General features: G+C 34.7%; 1 protein-coding gene and 1 long non-coding RNA gene across 2 annotated transcripts in view; both read right to left on the bottom strand.

Moving 5' to 3' along the window:
- Window positions 1-2,614, bottom strand: part of LOC126745319 (odorant receptor 30a-like) — a 76,979-nt gene extending 74,365 nt beyond the window's left edge. The window contains exons 1-3 of the mRNA XM_050453089.1: window positions 2,594-2,614; window positions 1,559-1,918; window positions 1,297-1,500 (exon numbers count right to left, since the gene is read on the bottom strand). Of these exons, the coding sequence (XP_050309046.1) occupies window positions 1,297-1,500; window positions 1,559-1,918; window positions 2,594-2,614 (585 nt within the window). The remainder of the gene's footprint in view (window positions 1-1,296; window positions 1,501-1,558; window positions 1,919-2,593) is intronic.
- A 239-nt stretch (window positions 2,615-2,853) lies between these two features.
- Window positions 2,854-4,945, bottom strand: LOC126745333 (uncharacterized). The gene is made up of 2 exons (XR_007663511.1): window positions 4,738-4,945; window positions 2,854-4,684 (listed from the first exon to the last, which is right to left on the bottom strand). It is a non-coding gene; the product is annotated as an uncharacterized LOC126745333 (long non-coding RNA).
- Window positions 4,946-15,301: the final 10,356 nt, after the last annotated feature.

The following is a 15,301-nucleotide window of genomic DNA, read 5'->3' as shown; positions in this document are numbered from 1 at the left end:
TAAATACTGGCAAAAGCAACTTCTGTAACACTCTTACTTCTGGTGGCTTTTTTATACTTACCAATATACTTTGCGTACCATATTACTGAAAGCTACTTACCTTAAAAGTAGGCATAAAATTATCTCTACAAATTTTTGTTGCTCTAAATGACGTCATTTGAAAGCAATTATTATATTGCTGGATATTATTTAAAAAATGTTTTGAATCTGGATGATTTCCGGAAACTAATGAATATAGTGGGTCTGGAGGCGGTACCAATGGTGTCAATTTGACTTGACCAGTTACACAACACAATCCGAATGCTTCATTTTTAAGGTTCATTGACTTGCAATGTGGACACACAACGTTCATTTGTCCAATAGCAACGATTTGCTGCGAACTATAATCGATTGCTGCATCGTAACTAAATACAGCTTGATTTGGATTAAACCTGAACGGAACGTTTCGACGTTATTGGTTATTCCTATTCCTTTGAATAATCCCTAAAACATGTTTCTATATATAACTTATGCATACCACGTAGTTTATTAAAAGTCTAATACCTGATAAAATTTTGAATATTTTATGTCACCTACTGCCACCCTGTTTATAATTTGTCTTTAAACACTAAACAACCACTGTTGCACTCAACAAACTAAAAAGCTTCACTAAGCTAAACTAAGGAGAAAACTCACTTAAACTCGCTAAACAAACTTGAAAATAACTCGCTAAACAAATACACTTTTCTTTCGAATGACGCAAAGCATTAAAAGCAACTGTCAAACGCGAAAAACTGACTTATTATGTTTCAGAATGCATGCATGCTAAATAGAAATTGCTGAAAGCGCCATCTATTTTTAATATTTTATGTCACCTACTGCCATCCAAGCGCCATCTATTTTTTATTTCTTAAATTACTTTGACCGATAGATTTCTTTAGACTGTCTTATTCTAATCGAAGCCGATAGATGTCAATTTCTGGTGCAATTTTCCTGATGGTTTATTCTATAATATCCTTTTACAAACTAAAATACATCTTAAGAAAAAAGAATTAATAAAATCGGTAAAGTAATTTTCAAGTTATTTAATGACCAAGGAAAATATGGATTCATTTTTATATATTTAGATTAGACTATTTTATAAAATTATTTTTTTTATAGGTTAGCGGAGCACACTCTTCTCTTAGGTTGACCAAACTAAAACTCACTATTTTATAGATAAAGAATAATATGTTCTTTCTTCTCTTTAACAACATTTTTTAAATCATCTTTATTGTACAAATAAAGACTTTTATTATTATTTATTTATGAACTTACCCAATAATAATCATAAGGATCAAAAGGTACCCATGCTGATAAAGGAAAAGATCTGTATGTTAAAGTAACGTTTCTTCGAACGACGGTGTCATACACGCAAAATGGTCGTATAAAATGCATAAGACTTGTAATGCTCACAAAGAGAGAATAAGCTACAGTTTTCCTCGTGGTATTAGAAGCACATTTTGTGTAAATAGCAATGACCTAAGAAATGTAATTAATTAAATGTTTAAAGACCAGGCTATTTTAAGAATCTACTTACCGTATCATCGTACGTATCCTTAATATACTTTTCTGCATTTATTATATTTAATATAATATTTCTTATCTGAGGTTTGAGCCTCATGATCAATTGTCTCGTTATGGTATTAGTGCAGAGCAAGGTAAGGCACACATTTCGGACAATTTCGTCAAATCTTAGCGGTCTTATGGACACCAGAGAGAATAATTCGACGTATACCGAACAAATCAATGTGAAGTATAAGAAAAGAGTAATTCTAGAGTAATATTTATATGCCGTCTGAAAAATTGTGTTATCCGTTAACATGAATTGCCATGGAAAACATCCCACTGTTGAGCACAAAATGGCTACGAGCTTTAAGTGTGCTGACTTTGGATAAATCTGAAACAATTTAAGTTATCGTTAAAAAATAAAGACCACCTTTACAATTTCTGAATTTCTTTTTTCATGAATCTAGGGTTTTTTGTTGAAATATATGATTTTATATTTATGCTCATATCACATTTTCCTTAAATTTCAGAAAAAGTTTTTAGGATTATAGAAAGATGGTCTTACCATTTGGTAACGCTTGGACTTTCTAAAGACTTAGATCTTTTGAATGCGTTTATATCCAATTTTAAAGTTTGGCACACATTATTAGCAACCTAAATATTACTTTTTGATCCCTAGCTCATTTTGCAAAATGGCATCCCGCCGCCATTTTTAATTTAACTCCTACCCATAACAAAATGGCAGCATTTCAAAATCTTATTTTTTGCATTTTTATTTCCATTTAAAATAATTAAACTTTAGGTTACACAGAAATGTGTTAGTATTTCACTACAAAAGATGTTAAACATGTGAACCATTAACTTCAAGGCAGTAAAATAATCTAGTCGAGAACTCTGCTCGAACATTTTTGAAAGTGGCAACATCAATATTGCGAGATGCATCATTTATTCTTTGATGTAGATCGAAGATAGAGTCTGGCTGGGAGACGTAGATTTTTTATTTCAAGTAGCCCCATGAAAAAAAGTCCAGAGGTGTAAGATCGGGCGGCGTAAATTCAAACCTTACTACGGTACAGCTGAAACGCATGACTGCGCTTCAGCAGCTAGCGTCATAAGCTTCTTCTGCTGTTTTCGTAATTTTAGGATGTTTAAAAATTTATTTGACGGCAAATAACTGATTTTTAATTTTTTTGGTACTTAAACAGCCCAAAATCTGCTTTTCTGATTTTTCAGCGTTCTACAACTTACAGTTAAGCATATACAAGCATCTTAATAGCAGATAATAATATATGTATAGGCATCGCAAATAAATAAAATACTAGCAAGTCAATACCTAGGTACATTATTTATTATTGAAGTAACGCGCATCAAAGTACAAAAAACAAAAGATACAAAACACTAAATTAAAAAAAAGATTATTATTAGGATTTTTTGAGATATTACTGCTAGAAGTCTCGTTAGCGGAGTGAAAACTAATGAGGCCTAGCGTTCGGCTTATTTAAATTTTATATTTTCCAGCAAATTCCTCTTTCTTTTCCTTACAACAACGCTCTCGCATTTTCAAGGTCTACCTGCCTGTATCCTTTTTGCTCCCGATGTCAGTCCAGGCCGATTTTTTCTTCTGGAAATAGATGTTGGCTGAACACCTATTCCCAGAAATATAAATTGGTAACGAATGAAAGAAACTCATTAGAAGGCGTCTCTATCGTCTTCGTTTTAATACTCTTGTAAGTTTAAGGACGGTGTTTGTCATATCCACTGAATTACTATTTGCAGCAATATTAGTTATCTTCTGAAACTCTTGTGAGAGATCAGCTACTGCAACCAAGTGGTCATTATTACTTAAATTCTTGTTAGTATCAGGGGAAACGCCGTTGATGGGTATATCTATAGAATTTTCCGATTCCAAATTTTCCAATATTTGTTGAGGAGTGTCAGTTTCGAAATCTTGCCCCGTTTCATCGTTATCCATCGTGTTAAAAAAAAAATCTGTACACGTATCTTCGCCCAGAACCAATTTAGCTAAGTCCTTCCTGTCATTTAAGGTGAGATTGGGTGCTGATTTTAATACGATGCCCAACTTTTGCTGAATAGCACAAAGGTGCTTACAAAATCGACCGCCTTGTCCATATATGCAATCACAGAATGAAATATCTGTGTATGCAGTATAAAACATAGTTTTATCAGTACTAGGGGAAACTCGGTATGTGTTCTTTGCAACTTCACAAATTGATATGTTTTTGCTTTGCTGAAGCATTTGGTTGTTAATATATTTATTTTTTCTGTTGTTTGCATAAGTGAGTAGATGCCTCCTGTGATATGATTCAAATACTGTTACGAAGAAGTCAACAAGGGCACATGCGTTGAAAGCTCTACAACGTTGTAAAACGATGTCCTTACAAATTCTAATAAAAGCCTCAGCAAAGTTGTTAGTGTTGTGTTCTTTTGTTAGAAGTTGATTTCTGAAACATAGAATCCAATCTCTTTTGCGTTCCCACATACCTTTGACACGTATTTAATAAGGTTATCATATAGCAAATATATTTCATTACTTAAAGTTTCATTATAAATCTCCTCTGCATCTTCTTCACATACTGAATAAAGCAGTCGTTGAAATTGTGTCATTATTATTTTTCTATGATCCTTTGAGATTCCATGGTTGCTGCTCCATAACCATCTCCAAAAGGCTTGTAATACGTGAAATATACAAAGCAATAAATGTGATTCTGGAAAAACGGTCCTCAGTAAGTTTCTCTCTGCAAGAGAATCGTCCATCATAATAACACTGGGAAAACCAAAACCACCAAATCCTTTATTTCCGAACTTCTCACGCAATAAACTAAATGCTAATGTATAATTAGCCTCACTTTGTTCAGTATGTAAAATACATGCTAACGGTACAGCTCCTATCTTAGAGGCAGCAAATAAAAATGTTATGGAAATATTAGTTTGGTCGCACGAACCACTGAAGTCGATAAAGACAATGTCATGTGAATAGTCTTGCCTATGTGCTCGTAGCATTATAGGAGTAAGAACTATTATGATTAATGGATTTTCTTTAATTATTAGTTTTATTCCTGCTTGACTTAAGGATTCCTCTTTTTGTCGTAGAACATCCAAAATGCTTTTTACTTCCCGAGTTCCAAAATTAACAGTTCTAAAAGAGAAAGAGTTGTTTAAAACGAGAAGATTTTTAAAATTGATATTTACCTCCATTTTTCGTTAACAGGTAGTTAACTTGCTTTTCAGTGGATTAACTTGAGCATTGCATAAATGAACATACAAATTAGGACCTTCATACTGCGACTCAATAAACATTTCATGGTATGCTTTTGCTACTGACGGTGTCATTCCGTCATCAAAATATTTAAGAAATGTGTTCTGTGTATCTAATGTCATACGTAAGTAACTGAATGCTTCGGCCACCATAAGATTGCGACTATGTTCGAATTTTACCCAAAAAAATTTATTATTTACCATTATGGTCAATTGTACCGTAAAGATAACGGTGGTTTAAATTTTAAACAACTTATTTTGACATATTTGCATAAATCTGTCAAAAAATTTAATGTGGATAACATGGAATCAAATTTTATAATGACTGATAACAATAAAGAAATTTTCAATTGGTACAGATATGTTGACGATTGTCTCTGTTTCTTGAATTGTGACATAGTAGGAGCTCAGTTACTCTTAAACAAGCTAAACCAAATACATCCTAATATTTCTTCCACACTAGAAATTGAAACAAATAATAATTTGAATTTTTTAGACTTAACAATACATAAACGATCAAATAGTTTAGAATTTTCAATACACCGGAAACCCACTCAAACAGACCACATAATTTCAAATGATTCCAATCATCCTCACCAACACAAAATGGCTGCCTTTAATTGTTACATTCACCGTCTTTTAAACATTCCTCTATCTCCTTCTAATTTTCAAAACGAAATAAATGTTCTTAAACAAATTGCTTATAATAAAAACTATGACCCCAAACTAATTAATATTTTAATCAGAAAAATAAAATTAACAAAAATTAAAAAAACAGATCTTTCCTGATGTTAAAAAAGATAGTAAATTCATATCTCTACCATTCATTAATTCTCATCTAAATAAGAAAATCAACAATAGCTTCATTAAACACCAATCAAAATTACAAATTTCTTATAAAACTAAAAACAACTTGGGTTCGATTTTGATCAATACCAAGGATAAACTTGACACATTATCAAAGAGTGGTATTTACAGATTGCAGTGTGATTCTTGTGAATGCTCATATGTGGGACGAACTTGAAGACCCTTAAAAACACGCATAGCCGAGCACTTAAGTAGACCCTCATCTGCATTTGGTGAACATATAAAATCTAAAAACCATAATTTCAGTCCAAAGTCTAATTCTAAAATTCTCCAACAGGTTACCTCTAAGAACTATAACCGACTAGATTTTCTTGAAGACATTTATACCACCAACGAGCTCATAAAAAATCCGTCTTGTTCAAATATACAAGTGAACCTTAACAGACCTTAAGTTCCATTACATAGAAGACTCCACAATTAAAAAATTTTTTATAAGCATTGGCAACTTTGTAATTTAAAAGTTCGCTTTACGTTACGTTGTTATCCTTAAAGGATAACAACTTCCTTATCCGAACAAAAATTCACTGTTGTAGTCTAATTTGTGTCACCAATTTATAACCAACTCGTACTACCGCACATCATTTACGATAATGACTGTGGGGTACAAAGTGGACTGTATATTTACTTGAATAAAACTGCACACACTAACTTTCCAAATTTTAATTTCGTACTAAGAAAAGGCCGTAATAAACAAGAAACCAAATTGGCGATACAGCGGCCATAGTGTGTAACAGAATACTGACTAACTGACCTGATTGTGCGATGTTGCCGCTATTAATTTATATCCTTAACATGCCGCCCGCCTTGAAATGTTAATTTCAACAAACATTAAGAACTTAATAACGACACAAACTACTTAATTAAACACTAATTACAAAGTAATTACTAAACATAAAATCACTACTTACTAATAATTACATACATATGATGTAAATTAATAGAAACTTAAAATAATTAATAATAACATTGTTCACTATATAAAATATTGTTATTTATATAAACCTTATTAACTAAGAACATTGTCACTGATGGGCAAAACACAAAGTTTTGTTACAGCCCTTTTACATAAAATTTTGTCCTTACACTGGACACTTACAACTCGCGCGATTCCATCCGGTCCATAATGAAGCTCCGCCACACGCCCTAGTTTCCACGCGGAGACAGGTAAATTGTCCTCTTTGATCAGAACGATGCAGCCCAGCTTCAACAAGGATTGATGGTTTTTCTTCCACTTGATACGGGTCTGCAACTCCGAAATATATTCCTTATTCCACCGTTCCCAGAAGTGTTGTACCATCGCTTGTAGTCGTTGAAACTTCGCAAGTCGATTTTCGGGTATTGGTTTGTAATCATCATCAGGTAAGGCGGTAACAGGTCTTCCCATTAAAAAATGGGCTGGAGTAAGAGGCGTCATATCTTCAGGGTCCGTTGACATCGGTGTTAAAGGTCTGGAGTTTAACACTCCCTCTATTTGGGTTAAAATCGTGTTCAGCTCTTCGTAGGTAAGCTTAGCATCCCCAACAACGCGCTTTAAGTGAAATTTAACGCATTTGACACCAGCTTCCCATAAGCCGCCGAAATTGGGGGCCCTCGGTGGTATAAAATGCCACGTTATATTATCATTTGATAAATTTGAAGCTATATCATTACAATTAGATTTAAGAAATTGAGATAGAATTGAGTTCGCCCCAACAAAATTGGTGCCATTGGCAGAGTAAAGGTGCAATGGCTTACCTCTCCTTGCGACAAACCGCCTTAAAACTAAAAGGAATGATTGACTGGTAAGATCAGTTACACATTCTAAGTGAATGCATTTCGTAGTCATGCAGACAAAAATGCACACGTACTCCTTTAAAAGTTTGGGATTTCGCGTTTTCCTATCTCGAATTTCAATTGGCCCAGCATAGTCAATGCCAGTATGGGTAAACACAGGCTCGTAAGCCGATACTCTACATTTAGGCAGGTTTCCCATAAGATAATCAGTGGCAGCAGGTTTAGCCCTAAAACATATTACGCAATGTCTAACAATAGACCTAGCCAAACTACGTCCGGAGATTGGCCAAAATTGCTGACGAACAGAATAAAGCAATTGCTGCGGACCACAGTGTAAAAATCGTTTATGAGCATGGCGCATTATCAATGTTGTTAAAAAATGCTTATTATGTAAAATAGCAGGATGTTTTTGATCATCTGAAATTTTCGCCCTCTGAATTCTACCACCCACTTTAATGAGTCCATCATTAACATCAAAATATGTATTTAGACTTAGAATTTTACTGGAGGATTTTATAGGATCCTTATTTAAGAGTAAAAAATACTCGTTTGAAAAAGACTGTTTTTGGGCAATTTTCACCAAATGCTGCAGAGATACATTAAGCTCAGAAGCAGTTAAATGTCCAGAAATTCTTATTTTATTTTTTAACATATTAAAGAATCTTTGGACATAAGCAAACACTCTCTGTAATTTTATTAAATCGGAAAATTTGCTGAAATCAAAATCAGGTGTCTCTCTGATTATCGTCGAATTTGAAACTATTTTTTGTTCTGGAATATCTTCCGGCGCCTCTGACAAAGTTTACAAACCATTTGGGTTCAAAAAATACGAAGTTGGTCCCTTCCACCACAACTCAAAATTTAGCAACTGCTGAGCAGAAATACCTCGTGACAAACAATCAGCTGGATTATGTTCAGATTTAATATGATACCAATCATTTGGATTAGTCAAATCCTGAATTTTGGTGACCCTATTTGCTACAAAGGTCTTCCAACGACTTGGGCAACCCATGATCCAGCAAAGAGTAATAGTGGAGTCGGTTAAATAATAAAATTTGTCAATTTTTATTTCGAGAGAATTCTTTATCTTATTTACTAACTTTGCTGTAAGCAAAGCTGCACATAGCTCCAGGCCAGGCAAGCTTATGGTCTTAATGGGGGCTATACGTGACTTTGACATTAAAAGACGAGAAAATACTTGTCCAGAATCCGTAGAGCTTACCATATAGACGCAGCCACCATAAGCCTTTTCAGAGGCATCTGCAAACCCAAAAATGTAAACCGCAACAAAATTGTCACATAAAACGAATCGCGGAACGCTAAGTTCATTCAAAGTTTGAAGGTCCTCACAGAAGTGGTTCCATTTTTCACCTAAAAGTAATGGTACTGGCTCATCCCAAGATAAGCGCTTTTGCCACAAAATTTGCAATATTAGCTTTGCTACGACAATAATCGGACCTAATAAACCCAAAGGGTCGAATATTTGACTTGTTATGGACAAAATTAATCTTTTCGTAATGGCATTTCCAGGTGAGAACTGGTTTATTGAAAAATGAAAAGTATCAAAGTGGGCATTCCATAAAACACCCAAAGTTTTATTTTGTTCAGCCTCACCAATTTGCAAAATATTTGACGATAATTTATTATCCACGTGAAACTCTGGTAATAATTCTGGCTTATTAGAAAGCCATTTTCTCAATTGGAAACCACCAGATTCTAAGATAAAAGATATGTCCTTCTGAAGCTGTAATAATTCAGAACTAGAAAAGGAGCCTGCAAGTAGATCATCTAAATAAAAACACTTTAAAATTGTTTCACACGCCTGTGGATATTCACCTTGGAAATCTAAAGCCAATTGCTTAAGACATCTAACAGCCAAAAATGGTGATGAGGCGCAACCATAAGTTACAGTCTGTAACTTATAACACTCTATATTGTCATTCGACGAGTCCGGGTCTTTCCACAGAATTCTCTGAAATTTTCATTCATCTGGATGCATCCATATCTGACGATACATCTTAGATATATCGGCATTTATAACAAAAGGATAAATCCTAAACTGCAAAATTATAGACAAAAGGTCATTTTGTATAGTCGGTCCTACATGTTGCGCGTCATTTAGCGATAAACCCGACACTGTTTTTGCCGACGCATCAAATACCACCCTTATCTTGGTCGTTAAACTCGATTCCTTTATCACGGCATGATGTGGCAAATAATAACCTAATTCAGAGTCGGCGCCATCCAAAGAGAAATCTTGACCATATGCCCTAACTCGCGGTACTCTTTCAAGAATTCAACGTATTCCTGTTTTAAATCCCCATTTTTACTTAAACGTTGCAACAAAAAATTTAAGCGCTTCACAGCTATGTCCTTTGACGTGCCTAGCTTGGCAATATGTTCACTAAATGGAAATTTTACTATAAAACGCCCGTTAGAATCCCGACTATAATTCCGCGTAAAATGTTCTTCACAAAACTGTTCAGACTGTGAATATTTCTGATCCACTACATTGGGGCAATCTTCCAATTCCCAAAATTTAGATAACTGCTCATCAATAGCCCTATTAGAATTATCTATCGTAAAATGAGACATTATGGTTCCTTCAGAACACCTACCATAATTATTCTTACCAAAATTACCCCCAAACCCCCATCCTAATTTGGTGTTTTGTAAAACAGGCAATCCCGGCTTATTTATCTGTTCATTTAACAAAATTCTATAGAAAATGTCTACTCCCAAAAGCATATCAATTGCACCCGGACTATTAAAAGAATCGTCTGCCAATATTATATCTTTAGGTAGATCCCAGTGCGAAATATTAAATGAAACCGATGGTAAGAATTGAGTAATTTTTGGAACAACAAGACAGCAAATGAAATCGCTAAAATTACTTGCCTTTGACATAATTTTTACATTTACTTTAGAGTTTACGGTGGCCGTGAAAGATTCGCCAAGCCCCAAAACATCAAAATTAACCTTACGTTTTTTCAAACCCAATTTATTAACCGCGCTCTCCGTTATAAAATTGCTCTGAGACCCGGAATCCAAAAGTGCACGTAGAATATATTCCGAGCCATTACATTCAGAGACTTTAATTTTCACAGTCGATAATACTGACAACATCGACGCCGTACTTTCCCCACTTCTCGCATGTCCAACGAGAGTCCGCCCCGTCGCAGGTGCTTCATGACCATCAACGTTTTCAGGCCTACTATGCTGCTGATCATCCGAAGTTTTGGGACCTGTTTTTAAATGCAGAAGTGTATTGTGTTTCAGCCCACACTGGCGACAGTTAGAATTATTAGGACAGTTTTTAGTATTTTGATGGGAAGAATTAAAACAATTTAGGCACAATTTTAATTTATTTATTGCAGATATTCTAGCATTGACGTCTAATTTTTTAAATGCAAAACACTTGTAAATTGAATGAGGTTTTTTACAGTAGTAACAAGAGAATTTACCTTGAACTTCAGCTCTTGAGGTAGAATGGTGACACCGAACCTTATTTTCAAAGCGCTGTACGACCTTGGAATCTTTTTTAACAGAATCCAATTTTTCCAAAATTTCACATCTTGCCTTCAAAAATCCATTGACATCAGAAAAACTAGGCAAATCATTAGAGATTGGAAACGATTTCCATTCTCTACGCGTAACTGAATCAAACTTACTTGTGATTAAATAAACCATTAACGTGTCCCAATTCTCGGTATTTTGTCCCAAACTTTTAAGAGAACGCAAATTTTTATTAAATAAATCATATAATTTTCGCAACTCAAAATGAGATTCTTTTAACAAGGGGGAATATTCAAAAATAGCTTTAATATAGTTAAATATAATCAATCGCTTGTTTTCGTACCTATCAACTAAAAGAGTCCAAGCAACTGCATAATTGTCATTAGTTACAGATAAATTCGCAATAACCTGAAGGGGCTCCGCTTCTAAATAAGATTTTAAATAATAAAATTGCTGTACATCGGATAAATTGGGATTGCTATAAATCATTGCAACAAATGAATCCCTAAATTCAAGCCATTTCTCATAAGCTCCATTAAACATAGGCAGCCTTAAATCTGGCAATTTAACAAATACCGGAGCATGAGAAATTGAAGGCTGAGGTACTACTAAAGGTTGGATTTCACTATTTGTTTCATCAGTTTGAATAATATTTGTCTGTACTGTCGTCTGTACAGTTGCAGACACATGGCGGTTAGGAGAGGTACCAGAAACACTTGTACCTTTGCTGGAAGCCCTTGCACCTCTACCCGAACTACTGCGAGCACAAATATTACCCTCAAACTTATTAATAGCAACCTTAATTTTACTAATAACTGTAAAAAATTCTTTTTCAAAATCCAGTCTCTCCTGAGACTGCTGACTTAAAATTTCGTCAAGCGCATTATCTTCCTGATCAGAGGAACTCAACTCCACCTCAATGTCATTCTGAATATCCTCAAATTGGCATATAAGAGGCTCAGCCCTATCAAGGCGACTTTGTAATTGAGTAACCTCCAATTCTCCAATATTATCAAGGTCGATGGTGTCAAAATAATTTTTCAAACGTGTAAGTTGGCTCTTAATAGCGCCTCTTTTCAATTTGAGTTTGTTTAATATAGACATATTAAAAAAATAAATAAACACAAACAATAAAAGAGTACACTAAATATATCTACCAGAGCCAAACACTAAATTAACCCAAAAGAACTGACCATATAAAACAAATTGGCAACGGACTTACTTGACTTCCAACTAGGCTGATAATCAAACCAAACTGCTGCTTCCGGCCTGGGAATAGCAAATGGTAGGCCTCCTAACTAGACGCACCCTGTAGCGAGGCTATCGACGTCAGAGCTCGCCAGGGGGATCTCAACGAAGGCAACGAGACTAGTCAAAATGGTCGCGTCTGCCGGCACCAAATGAATCAATGAATTGTACTTCCCTGATACAATCCGTCTCGTCTGGACCAAAATGTGGGGTACAAAGTGGACTGTATATTTACTTGAATAAAACTGCACACACTAACTTTCCAAATTTTAATTTCGTACTAAGAAAAGGCCGTAATAAACAAGAAACCAAATTGGCGATACAGCGGCCATAGTGTGTAACAGAATACTGACTAACTGACCTGATTGTGCGATGTTGCCGCTATTAATTTATATCCTTAACAATGACATCTAGACCGATCTGTCGCTACTACCACTCTGATAGGTTCGCATAGTTTAAATATTAATTTTAAAGTAAAGTTAACTATAGGCTAACTTAATTTGACACAAATTTTTTCCCGCCATCTAGGAAACCACAATAAATGTAAACAAAAGACAAGGAGACCAACGTTCTCCCCTTTTTAAATACTGTTCGTCCTGTTTACGTGTAATTTTAATAATATCGAATGTGTTCCCACTATGGTAAACTTCTGGGCTTAACTGACAAGTGAGTACATTCCATTCGTTCACCTTTGACTATAGTGTATTTTATGCATTTAACACCCAACTCATTTCAGTTAGCACTGATGATGGCTCATACACCGAAAGCGCTCTGCTAAGCTTTTAAAATAAAAATTGCTTTGAATACATCTGGTTTGATTGATTTGTATTGAAAAAATTTAATGTTTAAAATTTAGACCACCGTCGGTGCATTTGTGCATCAATGTAAAACATGAAGTTAAGTAGTGTTAAGGAAATGGAATCTTTGGTGTGACACCTAATCAAAACCAAATCAGTTTTACCGCTACACTAAATACTCTATTATAGTCTGGTTTTAGTCCAGTTTCAAATCGTTAAAAACTGTAAAAGATTAAAAGTTAACCAAGAAGACTAAAAAGATCGACATATAACCACTTCTATTGGAAAGTTGGAATAATTTTAATTTTTTAATTATTGTTGAACTTGAAATCTTTTATAATATCTATACGTTTTTACCTCAGTTATCTCTCCTTTGATTTAGTAAACTAGTAACTAAAATAGCGATCTAGTTCATCTAAATTATTTGAACTAAATTGAGCGCATTTTCGAACTATTATTGTTCTATTATGCCTAAGCCTAATCCGTTAAAATCGTTCTCCGTCCCCCTGCCGAAATCGCCTCACCATTCATCAATCACGATGGCGAAATCAGGCGAATTCGGCATTGGCACCGCAGAGCAGAGCGATTTTTAAGCGAGAGGAAAATAGACAATTCAAAAGTACGAAAGAAATAGACTGCATCCGAATTCCGAATGGTCTAAAAAATGCGTTTTATCTGTCATTCTTGTCATATTGTTAATCGTTCTGCGGAGGTTACACAAAAAGATGACAGGGAATGACCAAGATGCAGTCTATCTCTGCCGTACTTTTGAATTTTCAATTTTCCTCTCGCTTTACAGTACAATTATTGTAGTTTAAAAAAAAAAGTAAATATCAACGGCAATCCGCAACATAGTAATGAGCTTTGCTACATTTACAGGATTCGTGATGCGTTCGCGTTAGGCATTGGTATCGCGGAGCAGATGAGATTTTAAGAAAGAGGAAAATAGGCAACTCTAATCTACGAGAGAGATAAGAATGCATCTGAATTTGGATGTTCATGTTCTGCACCCCCTCTTGGTCATCGGCATTCGCGAATGAATAAGTGGTACAAAAATAATTTAAAACAAACTCACCTTAATAGGAATATTTAGTCCTTTCTTCAAGTGTTCATCATTTTTCACTGTATCTGAATTAATTTTCTTTATGAGTATGTCTATAGTGGCGTTGCAGTCCCTGTCGCGCATTCGAGAAGTGTTTTTGTTTTTCATCTTTGATTTGGCAAAACTGCTGTGGTGGCACTTAAACACTTTTCGATAAATATACTTTTGTGCCGATGGATATGTATATCTGACAATCCAATTAGATGTCGTAGCAGTACTAAATGTTTTTACCCAGTTATTACACCACTTACTGGGTTCATCGTCATTGGTTACTTTCGATCTAATTATACAATAATACTCTTTATTTGCTTTATAATTGTAGTCAGTAATCACGTCTTCACCTCTACACACCGATTTAATTTGCTTTAAAATATCGTTCTTAGACATTTTTCCAAAACCGAGAGATCGATATACCTATTAGTGGAATCAAGAAAAACAACTGATTGACAATGAGAGCGACGCGACCCAACTCTTAAAAACAATCACGTGTTGACGTGATAGTAAGGATCGTTCCTTATTATGCCGCGTATGTGGTTCACAAACATTACCGCGCTACAGAGGCAAGTTTCACTGTACCGCAGTAAAGGCTCGTTTTCATGCGACATAATAATGTCATGACAGTTAAAGTCATGACAATATGACATTTTTTGTGAGTGTTTTCATGTATTCAATGTCTTGACTTTTGCATTAAACTAAAAATGGTGTCGACTAAAGTGATTGCGGCAGCTGCACGAGTGTTAAGTTTAATTATAAGTGAAAATAAAGAAAAAAAAGGAAAAGTGAAAAAAAAATCTGGGTAAGACAATGGATCCAACGAAGAAATAAATTGGGTGCATGTAACACCCTTATACGAGAACTTGCTGCAGAAGATCCTTCAAGCTTTTTGAATTTTATGCGCATAGACCAGGCTATGTTTAATATTCTACTTGGGAAGGTTCAAACTAGCATTCAAAAGAAGAATACTGTTATGCGAGACGCATTATCAGCTAAATTGAAGCTCCAAATAACTCTGAGGTACTTGGCTACAGGAGACTCATTATCTTCTTTACAGTATCTGTATCGAGTCCCGAAATGTTCAATAAGTATATTCCTACCTGATGTGTTGGACGCCATATATGCAGGATTGAAGGAATTTATAAAGGTAAGTAATTTATTAATGTAACCAAATGTAACATTGAAACACGTTAATATGAAA

This window comes from Anthonomus grandis, chromosome 15 (assembly GCF_022605725.1).
Source record: "Anthonomus grandis grandis chromosome 15, icAntGran1.3, whole genome shotgun sequence".
In the NCBI taxonomy this organism is placed as follows: Eukaryota; Metazoa; Arthropoda; class Insecta; order Coleoptera; family Curculionidae; genus Anthonomus; species Anthonomus grandis.
Note: the sequence above shows the minus strand (reverse complement) of the source record. Positions and strands in the feature narration are given on the sequence as shown.